The sequence below is a fragment of the Synchiropus splendidus genome, chromosome 5, assembly GCF_027744825.2.
Source record: "Synchiropus splendidus isolate RoL2022-P1 chromosome 5, RoL_Sspl_1.0, whole genome shotgun sequence".
Classification (NCBI taxonomy): Eukaryota; Metazoa; Chordata; class Actinopteri; order Syngnathiformes; family Callionymidae; genus Synchiropus; species Synchiropus splendidus.
Window position 1 is genome coordinate 24,736,117 of NC_071338.1, and position 14,270 is coordinate 24,750,386.

Below are 14,270 nucleotides of genomic sequence, written 5' to 3' on the forward strand. Positions count from 1 at the left end.
GTTAAACCAATAGCATTCGCACGTATTCATAGAACTGAATTATTTATTCCCTCTGTTCTTATTCGTCTATTTTGAAATGGGAGAGAACCTTCTATATTCCCCATCTGTGACAGCCATTGGTATCTCTCATGAGTCAGCAAATACTGGGGTGTGACTTGAAGTGAAGACTGACGTTGGGCAAATATTAGAATAAACAGTACATCCACATGCAAAGGACTCTGAGAAGGAATTTAACTAACTTTGAAATGAATAAATAAGAGGCTCAGAATAAAAAAAAAATGCATTGTTCATTGTCTTGATTATTATTGTATTGCAACTTTGTTTCAAGCGTTCTCAATTATTCTGTGCGAACTGAGTACACATTTTAAAACCACGTACTCTGTAATTTGAGTGAAAGAAAGACAGGAGTATCTGTTATGTCCACAAAGATTCAAGACTTTGATAAAATAACGTGCAGTAATAAAATGTTACCACACGATGGTGCCATAAAGACAGTCTACATTACGTTACTACGTTCGTTGCTTATTTTTTTATGATCATTTTACAGATAAAAATGACTCCTCGAGTATACAGTTAGTGACGATGAGTGAAGATAAATGCTATTTTTTTCTTTGTGATCGTTTTCATGACTCTTCTATGTAGTGGACAGACCGTGGGCGGAGCTCAACGTTGGGTATCTTGACCCAAGATGGACGTGGCTCCTCGTCTGTGAGCAGTCCGTTATGTGAAACTACTGTTTCCAAAAGATGGTGCGGATGACGACGAAACTCTTTTTTGCCGTTGGGTGGATATATGGCGTGAATGCTGGTAAATGTCGAACTTCATTTCACTGTTGTCACGTGTCTTTTGACGAATGTTTTTCATAATCACTTCCTTGTTGTTGTCATCGTCGCTGTTATTATGTCGCAATGTTATTATGAGGAGTAGCTTCGCCCCGAAATAGAAAACATAAGTGTTCGGATTTACTCCGTTATGTTTCGTAAATGTTTACGAAATCGCTCTGAAGAGCTGTTTTTTCAATAGGTCGTTTAACTAGTGGGATTATGACGCATCGTCAGTTTCCATCAGTTCACACCCTCCTGTACTTTTAATACTAGTTTATAATGAATAGTATATCATGTACTATGTAGTACTATGCCACACAAGACAAACAGCAGGTCGATATTAACAATGTAGGGTCAGTATGACTATGCAATTATCAGTGAGTGGTGTGTTGTTTTCCCTGCAGCTTGAACACAAGTCAACAGCCTCTAAAATGTCAGGATTAGTTTGGATCACAGTTTACTCAGGGAGTCAGGTGAGACAAGCAGTATGTGTAAATGTCAAAATGTTGGATCAATGAAATTGCGCTGTGTTGTGCAACCCTGATTTACGTTAAACTCATATGTGTCCGAATGTGATATGTGTTTCTTTCAAACACCTCGCTGCAGGTTTTTATACTTTCACACCTGCACAGTTGATGTGACTCTGTAGCAGGTAAATAATGTGAGAAAACCAGAAGTTGCGAGTTGCCTTTCTTAAAATAAGGGTTTTTAGGTCAACAAAGTTGTTTTGCAACTGTTGTCACCAGGTCTTTGCTCTGCTCATTTCTTAAACTTTGCCTGTTAAAAGTCTGATCGAGGTGCAAACATGGTGTGCTATTATCAACAGCCACACTGGCTCCTCCACTGCTTCGGAAAAACGTTGGTTTGTGATTTTTGTTGTCTCCATAGTGGAAGAAAAGCCAAGGACTTGACTAAGATGAATAGCCTGGATGGTAGCCACCCAAACATCATAGTAATGGAACAGCGGCACTTGCGTTTGCATATTTAGATCAAGGCAACAAGCAGAGGCAGAAGATCATTGATCATCTCTCCTCAGTCACTGGAGATTTATTTTGAGTTTGTGGGATGCTTTAGTCAGAAATTTGACCAAAGCCTGTGTTATGCGGGCATAAGTAGCATCGATCAAAGTTGGAGCCGACCACCTTTCTAAAGAAACAAGTCATTTGGTTGTTGACACGGTGACTGCGGCCCACAATGCATTGAGAAATGCATTATATGTTGTAATTTACATTTGATTTGATCTTCATGACATGCATTTCACAGAGATTGAAAAGCAGCAGAGTGAGGAACAGTTCTTCCGACTCGCCCTCTTTTCCCCAGCAGTGGCTGAGTGTAAGCCTGTGTTTGTCTGCGGCCTTCATGTTGCGTGTTACAGTCCGTCAGTTCCTTCTGAGCTTTGCCGTCAATATCCCAGGCTAATTTAGTAGTTTACGTGTCACATACATGCATTTCCATGAAAACAGTCCAGTTGTGCAGGTTTTTAAATTCCCTTTGTCACCAAGTTCCACATTTTCACTTCCACTGATCCAGTGTACATTTGTCTCAGAGTCACTCCAGGATACGGTTGGTGGAAGCTGCGTCTTCTTCTCTGCTGTTTCCATGTGAGGTGCATGTGTGTACTGAGCCATGAGCCCAGACATCTTATCTCTGATGCTCCATCTCAGACTTCCATTTCCGTGTTCTCAAATGTTTTTAGAGCCTCTCCACTGTTGATAAATTTATTGACGCCCTGTTCATCACATAATATGAACAATATGGCTCCCTGAACCATAAGCTCAAACCACCTTTATCAATTATTTTGTAAATCAAGTCAGGTTTTCATGTTTTTTCCCCTTATTTCAATTATTTAATCAAAAGTAAAAAATATGTCAGAGTTAAATTCAGCATGTTCTGTTAACCGACTGATAAACATGTGGTCTGACCGCAACCTACTAGCACACTAGATGAAGAGGAAATGCAAAAGAAAAAATTATTTATTTTTTTATGTATTTCGTAACACAAAAAAAATATTTGGATGTGCAGCACTTCACTCCAGTGTGAGCTTCCTGTCCACTTTAGAATCCACTTTAAGATTTCATTGATAACTTTTAACGCTTGTCTTGGCCTGACTTGACTACATTGTAGAACTGCTGACCCCACACGAGTCAATCAGGTCCCTCAGATCCTCAGGTGGGTCTCAGCTAGTTGTCCCCAAGTCTAGACTTAAATCTCGAGGTCTGCCAGAGGAGATCTCAAACGCAGCGTGTACGGCCATCTTTAAATTTCTGCTAAAACCCTACTCTTCTGTATTTAGTTTCGGTCGTCTGAACTTCTCCTTACTTCTATCCCAGTGAGACATTACGGCCACATTCATGCCTCTGCATATTTCTACATGTGTAGACAGTCTATTCGTTGCACATTCTTGTTGTTATACGCTGAATGGGTGAGACTTGGGAGCCCTGACAACCTAAGAAAAGTCTCGATCGAGTCACAGGAAATGGAGTCATGCCTTGTCAGAAGATTAGCATGGCGGTAAATGCTATAAACAAGCGACCAGTCTAATGGATTATTTGAATAGATTTACTCACTTTTGGATTCATACAGTCTATGAGAGCTCGCTCATGCAACTAAAAGCACACATATATTTATGTTTTGAACTGGCCAGTCAGACTCAGAACACAGCGACCTTTGGTGGACATTTATAGCGCTTTCATTTTTAGCATATACATTTTTTTTGTCTTTGTGTGTGTGTATGTGTTTTGGTTACACGCCTTCTTGAGGGGACCTTTTACTATTTGGAACTATTTGTGGGGACCTTTTGCAGATCACCATGAGGTTAAGCCTCAGTTTGAGGATTAAAACTTCAAAATAATTATAATGCCATTTAAATTTGGTTCAGAGTCAGTATGGCATGTTGCCATACTTGTAGATAGATTGTGCTTTGTGAGGACATTTTGGCCTGTCCTCACAAGGTTTAGAGGGTTAAAATGTCAGTGAAGAAGTTTATTATAATTAGGTTCAGATGGTTGCGGTTAGCCATTTGTTTTGGATGGTTAGGTTTCGGGTGAGAGGCTGGGCCAAGCATTGTCAATGAGAGGTCCTCATAAAAGTAGCAAAACAAGCATGTGCCTGTGTGTTTCTTGGAATATCTATTGCTTTCTCGCAAATAAAGCATATATTCTTAAAATCATTCCAGCCTGGAGCTTCCTTTAGACTTCCTTTTCCTGACGCTTGTTCTTATGAGCTAATTTGCAAAGATTCTCATTTCCCGTCATATACCTTTCACTGTTTTTTATCTAAATAAGCTGCAAAATTTGGCATTTGGCCACATAAAAAAGTCAGTGAAATCCTGGAGTGACTGGTAAATGAGGTGCCGGTGCAATAGTCCAGTCCATAAGGGTGGATTTTAGATTTAGATTTTACTACTTTCATTTATGACAATAATGCAGCTCACAAAACCAGGAACTGAATTAAATAAAAGTGATAGCTGAAGTCAAAGTTTGTTCATGAAGTGACTCCTCAGGCCTCAGTAATGATGGCTTGATGAGGTTTCATGAAACAGTGTCCTGATTTTCAGAGGCCACCAGATGGCACTGTCTGCTGTAACATGTTTGGACTTGTACAACTAATTCAATGAAACTAAAAAATGTGTGCAATATCACCATTTCACATGCAACACCGCACTGAAAACAACACTCTGCCGGACTGGGAAACACCCAGCCGCGACGGAGGCAAACATCTAGAATGTGCAGTGAGGCTACATCCACATGGAGCTCACATTTTCCTGTCTGAGCATTTTTTGTACCTAATAACAGCCTAATAATTGCACGCACAGCGCACGTATGTGAGTGTTCTTGCTCTTATTTTCTGAACATGACAAGTCAGTACTAACTCACCACACACTCATGAACACAATAATGACTGACTTTTTACTTTTTCACCATCACTATTGAGAACGAGTGAGATTCTGTGTTTTGTGGTTTAAAATGGACTTTCTTCTTCTCTGCAGGGATTCACTCTCTCACCTATCAAGCAACTGCATCATCTGGGGTTCATCACTTCCCGGAGTATGTGGAGGTTGGTTTGGTGGACGATGTTGTGTTCATACACTACGACAGCAACAGCAGGAGAGTCAAACCCAAACAGGACTGGATGACCCGACTCACTGATGATGATCCGGAATATTTCGAGAGAGAAACACAGAGGTGCAGGAATGACCAGTGGACCAGCAAGAACCTCATGAGAGACATTCAACAAAGATTCAACTTGACTGGAGGTTTGTTTTCGCATGCACGCATTTGTCTGGCTATTTTTATGAGGACCTCTTATTGTGATAGTGCCATCACCAGCCTCTCACCCATAACTTTACCATCCAAAACAAATGGCTAACATTAACCAGGACTCTGGACAAATTTAAACCCAGTTATAGTGACCTAGTTATTTTGATATTATAATCTTCCTGAGGAAGGAAGTTTAACCTTGTTAAGACTGGCAAAAATTGGTCCGAACAAGAATAGATAGACAAATCACACACCAAGGCTGGACTGGCAATGACTGGTATGAATCCATACAGTCTATGAGCACTCACTCATGCAACAATTAAAATTGCACGTGTGTTTTGATCTGGCAAGTCTTCATCAGTCAGACTCAGAACACAGCGTCCTGTGGTGGACATTAAGGAGGAGTGTACCCAAGAAGCTGGGTAGTTGGTTATTAATCTAGAAAAGGGAAGCTGATCATCAAGATCAGCCAGAAATTTTCCAAGATCATTGTTAGAGCTGTCATTTTTAGCATTTGCAATTTTTGTTTTGTGTGTGTGTTTGGGCTTGTTTACTCCCTGTTGGGAGTTGAAGTGTCACGTCCTACAGACAAAATTATAGTAGTTGGATTTTTGCACCGTAAGGGGAGCTGAAATAGTCTGGGAGAATCTCTCTACCCTCTCTCACATGCTGATCCATGATGTGCCCATCTGCAGGAACAGTTGTTTTGATATGTTGGAGTGAAGCTGTTTTTGCCACACTATTGTCAAGAGAGCTCAGAAAAGTGGAGGAAATAAATTAACACTCCCAAGGAGAATGACATCTGCAATGAAAGACCTAGTCAAAGTGATGGCACCTGTTACAGTAGTGACCACTACCATGTGTGAAGAACAATGAAAACTCCTCGAACGCTTTGATGTATCTGATGAAGACACGGCACTCATCTCTGAGATGAAGAAGGTGTTTCACAGTGACTGTGAGAAGCGGTACACACACCTCCATGAACTCCTCCAGGTGTCATCTGCTCTGGACCCTTGCTTTCAAACACTCCGCTTCTTTAGTGACCATGATGCCGAGAAGATCTTCACAAGTCTGTCAGCTGAAGCTGCAGCCAGCAGCCAGGCAGGACAAGGTAAACCAACAGCAAACATACCCATTCACTTCAATATACAATATACTCATATGATGAATTAGAACATTTTGCTCTCAAAATACTGCTTTAAGTTTGAGTCATGTTGGCTGGCTCGCCCATTCCCATTGAGGACTCCTTCTGCTTCCTGGGAATCACCATCACCGAGGACCTCAAGTGGGAGCCAACCATCAGGTCCCTCATCAGGAAGGCCCAGCAGAGAATAGTAGAGAGAAAAGTTGCTTGTGGAGTTCTGCACGGCCATCATCCAGTCCATCCTCACCTCCTCCATCACCGTCTGGTACAACAGTGCTACCTCCAGGGCCAAGAGCAGACTGCAGCGCATCGTACGTTCTGCTGAGAAGGTGATCGGTTGCAGCCTGCCACCTCTTCAGGAACGTTATGAAGACGTGCAGGTTGGATCAGAGCCGATCCTTCTCATCTGGTCATGGACTGTTTGTCCCTCTTCCCCCTGGCAGGAGGCTGTAGTCCATCCAGACCAGAACCTCCCGTCACAGGAACAGCTTCTTCCCCTCTGCCGTCAGACTGTTGAACTGTTGAATTCGTGATCAGCCCTTGTTGTTTGTGGGTTATTTATGTATTAGTTACTTCTATAATTAATGTTTATTTGTACTCAATTTTATTTTATGTTTTTGTTCATGTTTGCACATTATTCCAAAGCACTTTCATTGTTGGTGGGATCCCCACTGACCATGGCAATAAAGCTGATTCTGATTCTAATGTTGTATTCACATTTTGGTAGCTGTATTTATACGATCACAAGGAAGCAGAGAGTACCAACAATCAAGGACATCCAGTTCAGACAGCTCCATTGCAGACCGATCCTGCTCAGAGGGATGGTGCACATGGAGATCAAGACAACAGCACAAGTTCTCCCTGGACTCTTGGTGAGCAAAATGGTGGGTTGTTTTTTAAATCTTCTCTGAGGTATAGGTTAATTAATAAACACCTAATATTGAAGTGACAGAAATATAATAAGAAATATATATATATACATTTCAGATAGATAAAAGGAAAAAGAAAAGTGCAGCACTTGGACAGCTGTTAGGAGAAATATTCAATGTGAACACAGCAGCAGCAAAATCTTCCAAAGCCAAAGCCAATGAGGGAATCGTGAGGTACAGGGACTGCATTCCTTTGCCACTAAATGACAACCCACTGCTGAGGTGGCAAGCATAGACCTGCGTACCAGCCACCAGCGTGGCATCAGACAGAGTATTCAGCACTGCAGGAGACGCTGTTTCTGCACAACACACTGTCCTGTGACGTGACGATGTTCGATTAATTTTCCTCAAAAGAACATGACAAGCATAGAGATGTCTGAATTTTCGGTTACTTTACAAGTTATATTTTTCACAATAATAGTACAAGGAAAGTGAGTGTTAAAGGTGGATGCGTTGTGTGTGTTTCGTCTGGAATTAGACTTGCTGTGCAGCAGTGGAAAACTTGGGTCTAATGTGCTCCAGCTCTATTTTATTTGCTGTAGTTCGTTGTGATTGTGCAGTGTTGCTCTGTGGTGTGTGGAATGGCCATGTTGTGTATGTGTCTGCGGAGTGTTTGTGTGTGTTAGACCCGCAGCTTCTGTCTCTCTCTCTCAGGTGTCCACACGCTTCAGGTGATGCACGGCTGTGAGTGGGACGATGAGACTGGAGAGGTCAGCGGTCATTATCGGCTTGGTTATGATGGAGAAGACTTCACAGCATTGGACCTGAAGACTTTGACATGGATTGCTGAGAATCAACTGGCTAACATCACCAAACACCAGTGGGACAATGATGAAGGTCGTAACAAATATCTGCGGTACTACCTGAAGACCCAGTGTCCTGAGCAGCTGAAGAAGCTTCTGCACTACGGGAACAGCTCCCTCCTCAGAACAGGTAGAGTCACATGACCTGACAGGAAGTGGCCTCTTTATTTCCTGACATCTTTCCATGTGTGAGTGACCTGTCCATGGTGTCTCCCACCTCTCACTCTCTCTCATCTACTGGCTCTGACCCAGTGACCCTGGATAGCTGGGACAAGTGCAGAAGGAGAGAGAATCTGTTTGTGAGAATAAATGGGATATTTATTTTCACCATATTTGTTTGTTTTATTGGACGGCAAATATTAAGGTGGCATTTTCTTGGAGATGAAAATGAATCTGGCACTGCTCAGTGTCGGATATAGTTCTTCATTACACCAGGAACCGAACTTTTGAAAATGGAGTCTGGAGAGGGAACTTGCAGCATTGAGACCGACTGTGTTGATATGTAGTGATTTGTGACTCACAATGACAGTATAAGGAGCCATAAACCTGCAAAGGTTTGGCCAGCAGGAACCACGTCTCACACATGTTTAAAATCTCTCTGTTTTCTCGCGACAACATGAACTTGTTGTGTTTGTCCTGATGCCACTGTGCTGTGTTCATTCTGTGCTGATGTGCTCGAACAAAGTGTGTCTCATTTGGCGCTTCACCTCTGGCGATGCAGCTCCATTACATCATACATCATTGTCATTCATCAGAGGTTTTTTATAGGTATTTCATAAAATGATGTATTAAACAGCACTGCAACACTCTGGCACTGCGCTGTAGTTCATTAGGGGGAGCCAGTGAACAACAGCCTTGTGTTTGCTGGCGAGAAAAACTTCATCACAAGAGGAAGTCAGTCCTACTTCAGCAACGAGGTGGTAGTACAGAGTTGGTGCGAGTGCGGGTTCAGACTCTAGAGCACCATTTTTTATTTTTATTAGAACAGTGATACATTACTAAGGCAAACATATACAAAACTGAATTAGAAAAATGAACTGGTGACTGATGTTTTTATTGCCTATTTCTATTAGCCCACATCACACAATTCAGAAACACAAGCAGCAGTTGTACGTCTGCATTTATAATTTACATGTATGAGTGAAATGTGGCGTCTCTATGTGCTACATGGAGGATATATGGAGGATCCCCATCTGTCATCCGCACCTTCGACAGGTGAGAGGTGGACTGAGGTGAGGTGAACTGTACCCTGAAGCATTGCAGCACTCGGTGTGGCCCCTCTCCTTTCTCCGGTTCTTCTGAGTTAGAGTTGTGTGTTTCACCTGCTCCTGAGTAATGTGCCTGTCTGTGCCAGCGTGGAAAAAAAATGCGCTGCCATCCTTTTTTCTTACGGGATCCATGTGCTGTGTCTAAAACCGACACTGTCCAGAGGTCCAAGTGGTCCCTCTGAGTTCCAACCTGAGATCATTAGAAGAATTCTGTCGGTTCAGTGTTGACTAATGATGCTGTGGGGAGAGGTGGAGCCGAAGATGTCATGTCAAGACTCATGTGTCCATCAACACAGCAGTGCTCTGGTCTCCCCTCATCTTGTGATCTCTCAGATTTCCCGCAGGATTGTGAGCTCAGTCCAGAAATGAAGCAGAAATATCAGTGACCATCCAACTGTGTGTGTCTTCACCAGAGCTTCCATCAGTGTCTCTCCTCCAGAAGACTCCGTCCTCTCCCATCGTCTGCCACGCTACGGGCTTCTACCCTCCACGAGCCATTCTGTTCTGGACCAAAGACGGAGAGGAGCTTCTCGATGATGTTGATATTGGAGAGGTCCTACCCAACCCAGATGGTACCTTCCAGATGAGGACTGAGCTGAAACTACGAGACCCGTCTGAAGCCTGGGAGAGGTTCACCTGTGTGTTCTACCTTGCTGGCGTTGTGGAAGCCTTGCACACCAGCCTGGACAAAGAGGCCATTTTGACCAAGAGTAAGATTTCTCTTCTTTTTCATGACTGACTTTGCTGCATCAAGAGCTTATGTCTGACCAGGGAAGAAAGACCAGACCATCCCCATCGCTGTCTCAGTGGCTGCTCTTGTTCTGCTCGTCGCTGCTGCTGCTGTTATTGGAGTGGTCATGAGGAGAAGAGCAGGTGAGAAGAGAGGAGCAGACTTGAGTTGACTTTGATCAAATCATTCAGAAACAGAAGGTGACAAAGATCCAGAGACACAATGTTCCACCACAAGCTTGAGGCTTCACACGTTGAACACAAAAACCAGTCTGGTTAAACTTCAGTGAAGGTCCATCACCGTTGTGATGTTCAAAGTTGTTATTTTGTTTTTCAGGCAAAAGTACAGAAACTGGTGAGTAAATCATGTTTCCTTTCATCTTCTGACGTCATCAACAAGAATCATCTCAGACTTGACTCTCATGATGTTGATGTGGATGTGAGCTGAGAGTGATTCTCATGTTTCAGTCACCAACATCTCTGAGGGCCATACGCTGGCACTGAATCCACTGACTGAAGATCCTGCACACGGTGAGTCACTGAGGAACATTCTTAAAGAGACCAGAGAAGAAAAACTGCTTTGACTCTCCTGTTAGTGAAGAAGAGAGTGCAGGCAGGGTGGAGTACCTGGAGGAGTGTTTGAGTGACTTATTATTACTTATTGCATGACCTAAGTACAGTAGGAATTCTGGCTCTCACAGACCTGTTAGTTCTTCTATAAGAAACCCTCCTGTTCACGACTCATCACCTGTATCACCTGTTTACACCTTCAATGACCACACACTCCATCAAACAAACTCCAAAGGTGGGTGGTGGCTGGGTCTCCCAGCATGAAAATGACCCAGAACTCACAGCCAGGGCAACTGAGAAGGGTCTCTGTAGAAAACTGGAGCTCATGTCTACACTTGAAAGAGTTGAATCAACTGAACTGACTATAGTGGACTGGAACAGACTCGTGTCAGACAGATGTGAACAGGCCTGAACACTGGTTCCAACAGACTCTCATGAATTCTAACATCTTCTCTCAGGACCTCACTGAACTCATGTCTTCATTTCAATGACTGAACTCATGAGGACTTCTATCTAATGGTGATATTCAACAAGAAGACCATTTTAGTTTGACTGAAACAAAGTCAGAGATGATTCAGTGAGGATTTCTCTTTTCACTCAAATCCATCTTCTCTTCACTTTCTGCATGAACGCGTGTCGCAGGGAAAGAAGAGTGGAGATGAATTTCTTCTATCACCAGGATTGTGTTGCTGGAGTTATCAACTGTTAATGTCACGAGTGTTGTTGAATGAACAAGGTTTTTGGTTTTCTGATCTTAGGCACAAACAATGTTGGGACTAATCCACACCCGGATACCGATCCAGGTGTGGGATTCCTATTGTGGATATATTGTCATTATTTTTCTTTTTTAGCTGTAAAAGACCAGGGAAATATTGTAGTGGCGTTGAACTACTACTGTTCTAATGTCTACTAATGTAATGTCAAATGTCTAAAGTACTAATGTACTAATGGCGAGGTATGTTGTGGAAGACATGGTACCTATCGCAACTGTGGAGTTGTCACTGCAGTTCATGTTTCCAGTTGTTATAGTTGCTGTTGAGATGATCATCAGCATCGGTGTTGCACTATTGTTTGTTCCTGCTACCAACAAGTGTTCTGTAAAAAGATTTGATTTTTTTGCACTGCTAAAAGTATAGTTTCTAATGTAAATGATAACAATAAATATGCCCATCAAAAGTTTCAATGTTGTCATTCATTCACTTGCACTCTCACTGCCATTGCACCTGAGTGGCGACTCTGTAATAGGATTGCGCTTGAAGTGACTTAGAGCTTATAGATGATAGTGAGAGCCTTTATCACCTGACTGTCTAGTTCTGCAGGCCACACAAATGTCCATAATGGGGCAGATTCTGACCCAATGTTGCTGGTTCCCCACACAGCCCGATGACCGTGACTGTTCTAAGATGATTATGCTTGAGCTCTGCTGTAAAATACACTTTAAAAAAGTTACTTTCTCCAGTAACTAGTTACTTTGAAAGTAATGAGTAACTTGAAGTAACAAAGTTACTTTTGAACAAGGTAAATGAAATGGACTTAATATATGATTAACAATTATTATAACAAATCACATAAGGGTTTACTGACAAACGTAGAATCACTTAAATTCCAAGTTTCAAATTGTGTACAGAACAAACAGGCACATTTTTAATGACACAACTGGCAACAGCAGTAACTGAGTGTGAAGAATGTACAGTATCAGGTGAATTGATCGGCAACATCAACTGACACCATCAAAGAGTCTCACTGCTGTAGTCAAGCTACTTTACTGACGCCACTTCTCTGAGCCATGAGTGATCTTGAGCAGCGTGACGTGAACCAACATGAGCTAACAGGTTCATAACAGGAGCCCTCAGCCAGTTTGACTGCGGGTTATTTATCTATGTACAAACATTCAAAATAAAATGAAGCGCCAAACCAGTACAACAACATCTACTTTACCACCTTCCAAATGGTTTCACAGCCTCCACATCCTTCCATCCACTTGTTAAAATACTCTATAAACCACTTCCTCTCTGAAGAATCATTCACCATCAGCTTTTAAACACAGAAGAATCCAACCTCTATGCAAGAAACGCAGTCTTCATTCTAATGATCTGAATAACAAGAAATCTCTTAGCTTCCATCTGAGCTTAAGTCTTGGAAAAGGTAGAGGAGATCTTTCAGCGTGAATCTCTGCTAAACTTTCGCTGGGATTGTTCTGAAGTGTCATGGGATTATTTGGGGTCACCACTTCGGGGTGCTCTGGTTTTGTGGTGCTGGGTTTCCATCAAGCGTTGTAGAAGTTGGAACTGACAATAAACCGGCTGTATTGATGCCTCCAGTGAGTTTTTCTTTCAGCTTTCAACTATCACAGGGATCCTCCACAACTCTCTCGCCTCAGAGGTGAGCACAGTGTGGTGAATGGACAGTTGTTGTTGAAAACAGAAAACGCTTTAAGACAAGACATTCTGAAAGGAAGGTCAAATAAGATGATGAAAAAGAAGGGCCAGACACCTGAATAAATAACAGCATGAAGCCTGAATCATGTGATGTGAAACGTGTCTAATGCACAGGGCAGACAAAAGGACCAATGGTAGCACAAGCTCAAATCCATTGCACACACAGTCCAATGGAGAGGATGGTGAAGGTGGCACTTTCTCAAGCTGCTCAAAAAGTCTGCAGACAGTGGGTCAGATCCACAGCTTGCGCTCCTTACCACTACCACTAGATGGCGACCTTTCAACCGCTCAGCTTTTGATGAATCGCTCCAGCAGGTGCTGCAGAACAAAGCAAACACTTTATTTATCTATTATTTTATTTTAATTTCTCATTGTGTGCTACTCCTGAGACTTCATCAACCGATCACCACGTTCGGTTGTTGTTCTTGTTGGTCTAAAGTCAGATTGTAATGAACCGAAATTGAAGATTGTTCTCCAGTGTCCAGTTGTCCCATGAGAAAAACAAATACCAGTTACTCACTTAGATCCACACAGTGATGACCTTTTAGCCCAGTGGCAAAATTGTCGGCCACTTACTTCATATATTTCGCGTGCAATTATATCAAACGGACAGCAGATGGCAGTAGCGCTCCGTTGCTTCCTCCCAATGTTAACAGAATAATTTTTTTTTATAAGAATTCCTGAATCATTTGCTTCTTGACCCATTTCACACATTTCCTAAAAATATCCTAGAAAAAGAAAAAAAAACAAAAAACAAAAAACATCACCATGGCAAAATGACCCCTTCAGCGCAGTAATGACTCACCCAAATATTAGACATAGGTTATAGTGGTAAATGCTTGGGTGAACAGAGGTGCTGTAGGTCAACTTCCATGTGACTACTGTGTAACATACAAACCAAAACCTAGTGAAACATGAAAGTATCAAGCAGAAAATGCTTAGTTTTTCTGTACCATTTTGAGAGTGATGTAGTTCATTAGGAATTGTGGTCTACTGTGTTCAGGACCTCTGCTACAGAGGTGCATACAGGAGGAGGAGGCTCCTCCTTCAACCTGTTTTGATTTGACTAGGTCTAAAACGACCTTTTAGTAGCAGATAGAGATGGTGTGCAAATGCAGGTTTCAGAATCATAACAGGATCATTCAATCAAAAGATGCGCTGACCCTATTAATGAGGTCAATATTCAATGAGTCCATTATATTAGGACATAACTGGACCCTCGATTTCTTTAGCAGCTCCCACCTCATGCTTCTGTTTCTTCTTGATTCCCCCACTGGATATGTGTATTACTATTCTCTAATGTTTA

General features: G+C 42.2%; 1 protein-coding gene across 6 annotated transcripts; it reads left to right on the top strand.

Moving 5' to 3' along the window:
* Positions 1-661: 661 nt before the first annotated feature.
* Positions 662-12,096, top strand: LOC128759476 (major histocompatibility complex class I-related gene protein-like). 6 transcript variants are annotated; one of them, XM_053866462.1, is made up of 8 exons: positions 662-807; positions 4,813-5,079; positions 7,811-8,089; positions 9,641-9,937; positions 9,999-10,100; positions 10,294-10,311; positions 10,425-10,487; positions 10,985-12,086. In XM_053866462.1, the coding sequence occupies exons 1-8, from the start codon at positions 747-749 to the stop codon at positions 10,993-10,995; spliced, it is 1,098 nt and encodes a 365-aa protein (XP_053722437.1). In that variant the 5' UTR covers positions 662-746; the 3' UTR covers positions 10,996-12,086. The 6 variants fall into 6 exon arrangements, with proteins under 6 accessions (XP_053722437.1, XP_053722435.1, XP_053722434.1 ...); XM_053866460.1 differs by having other exon boundaries at positions 11,169-12,083; XM_053866464.1 differs by lacking the exon at positions 662-807 and adding exons at positions 6,077-6,194; positions 6,955-7,111 and having other exon boundaries at positions 4,937-5,079; positions 10,425-12,095.
* Positions 12,097-14,270: the final 2,174 nt, after the last annotated feature.

Coding starts and splice junctions, on each gene's coding strand:
- LOC128759476 (XM_053866459.1), top strand. CDS start 747: ATGGTGCGGATGACGACGAAACTCTTTTTTGCCGTTGGGTGGATATAT. Junction 808..4,812: donor GATATATGGCGTGAATGCTG/GTAAATGTCGAA, acceptor TCTTCTCTGCAG/GGATTCACTCTCTCACCTAT. Junction 5,080..7,810: donor AAGATTCAACTTGACTGGAG/GTTTGTTTTCGC, acceptor TCTCTCTCTCAG/GTGTCCACACGCTTCAGGTG.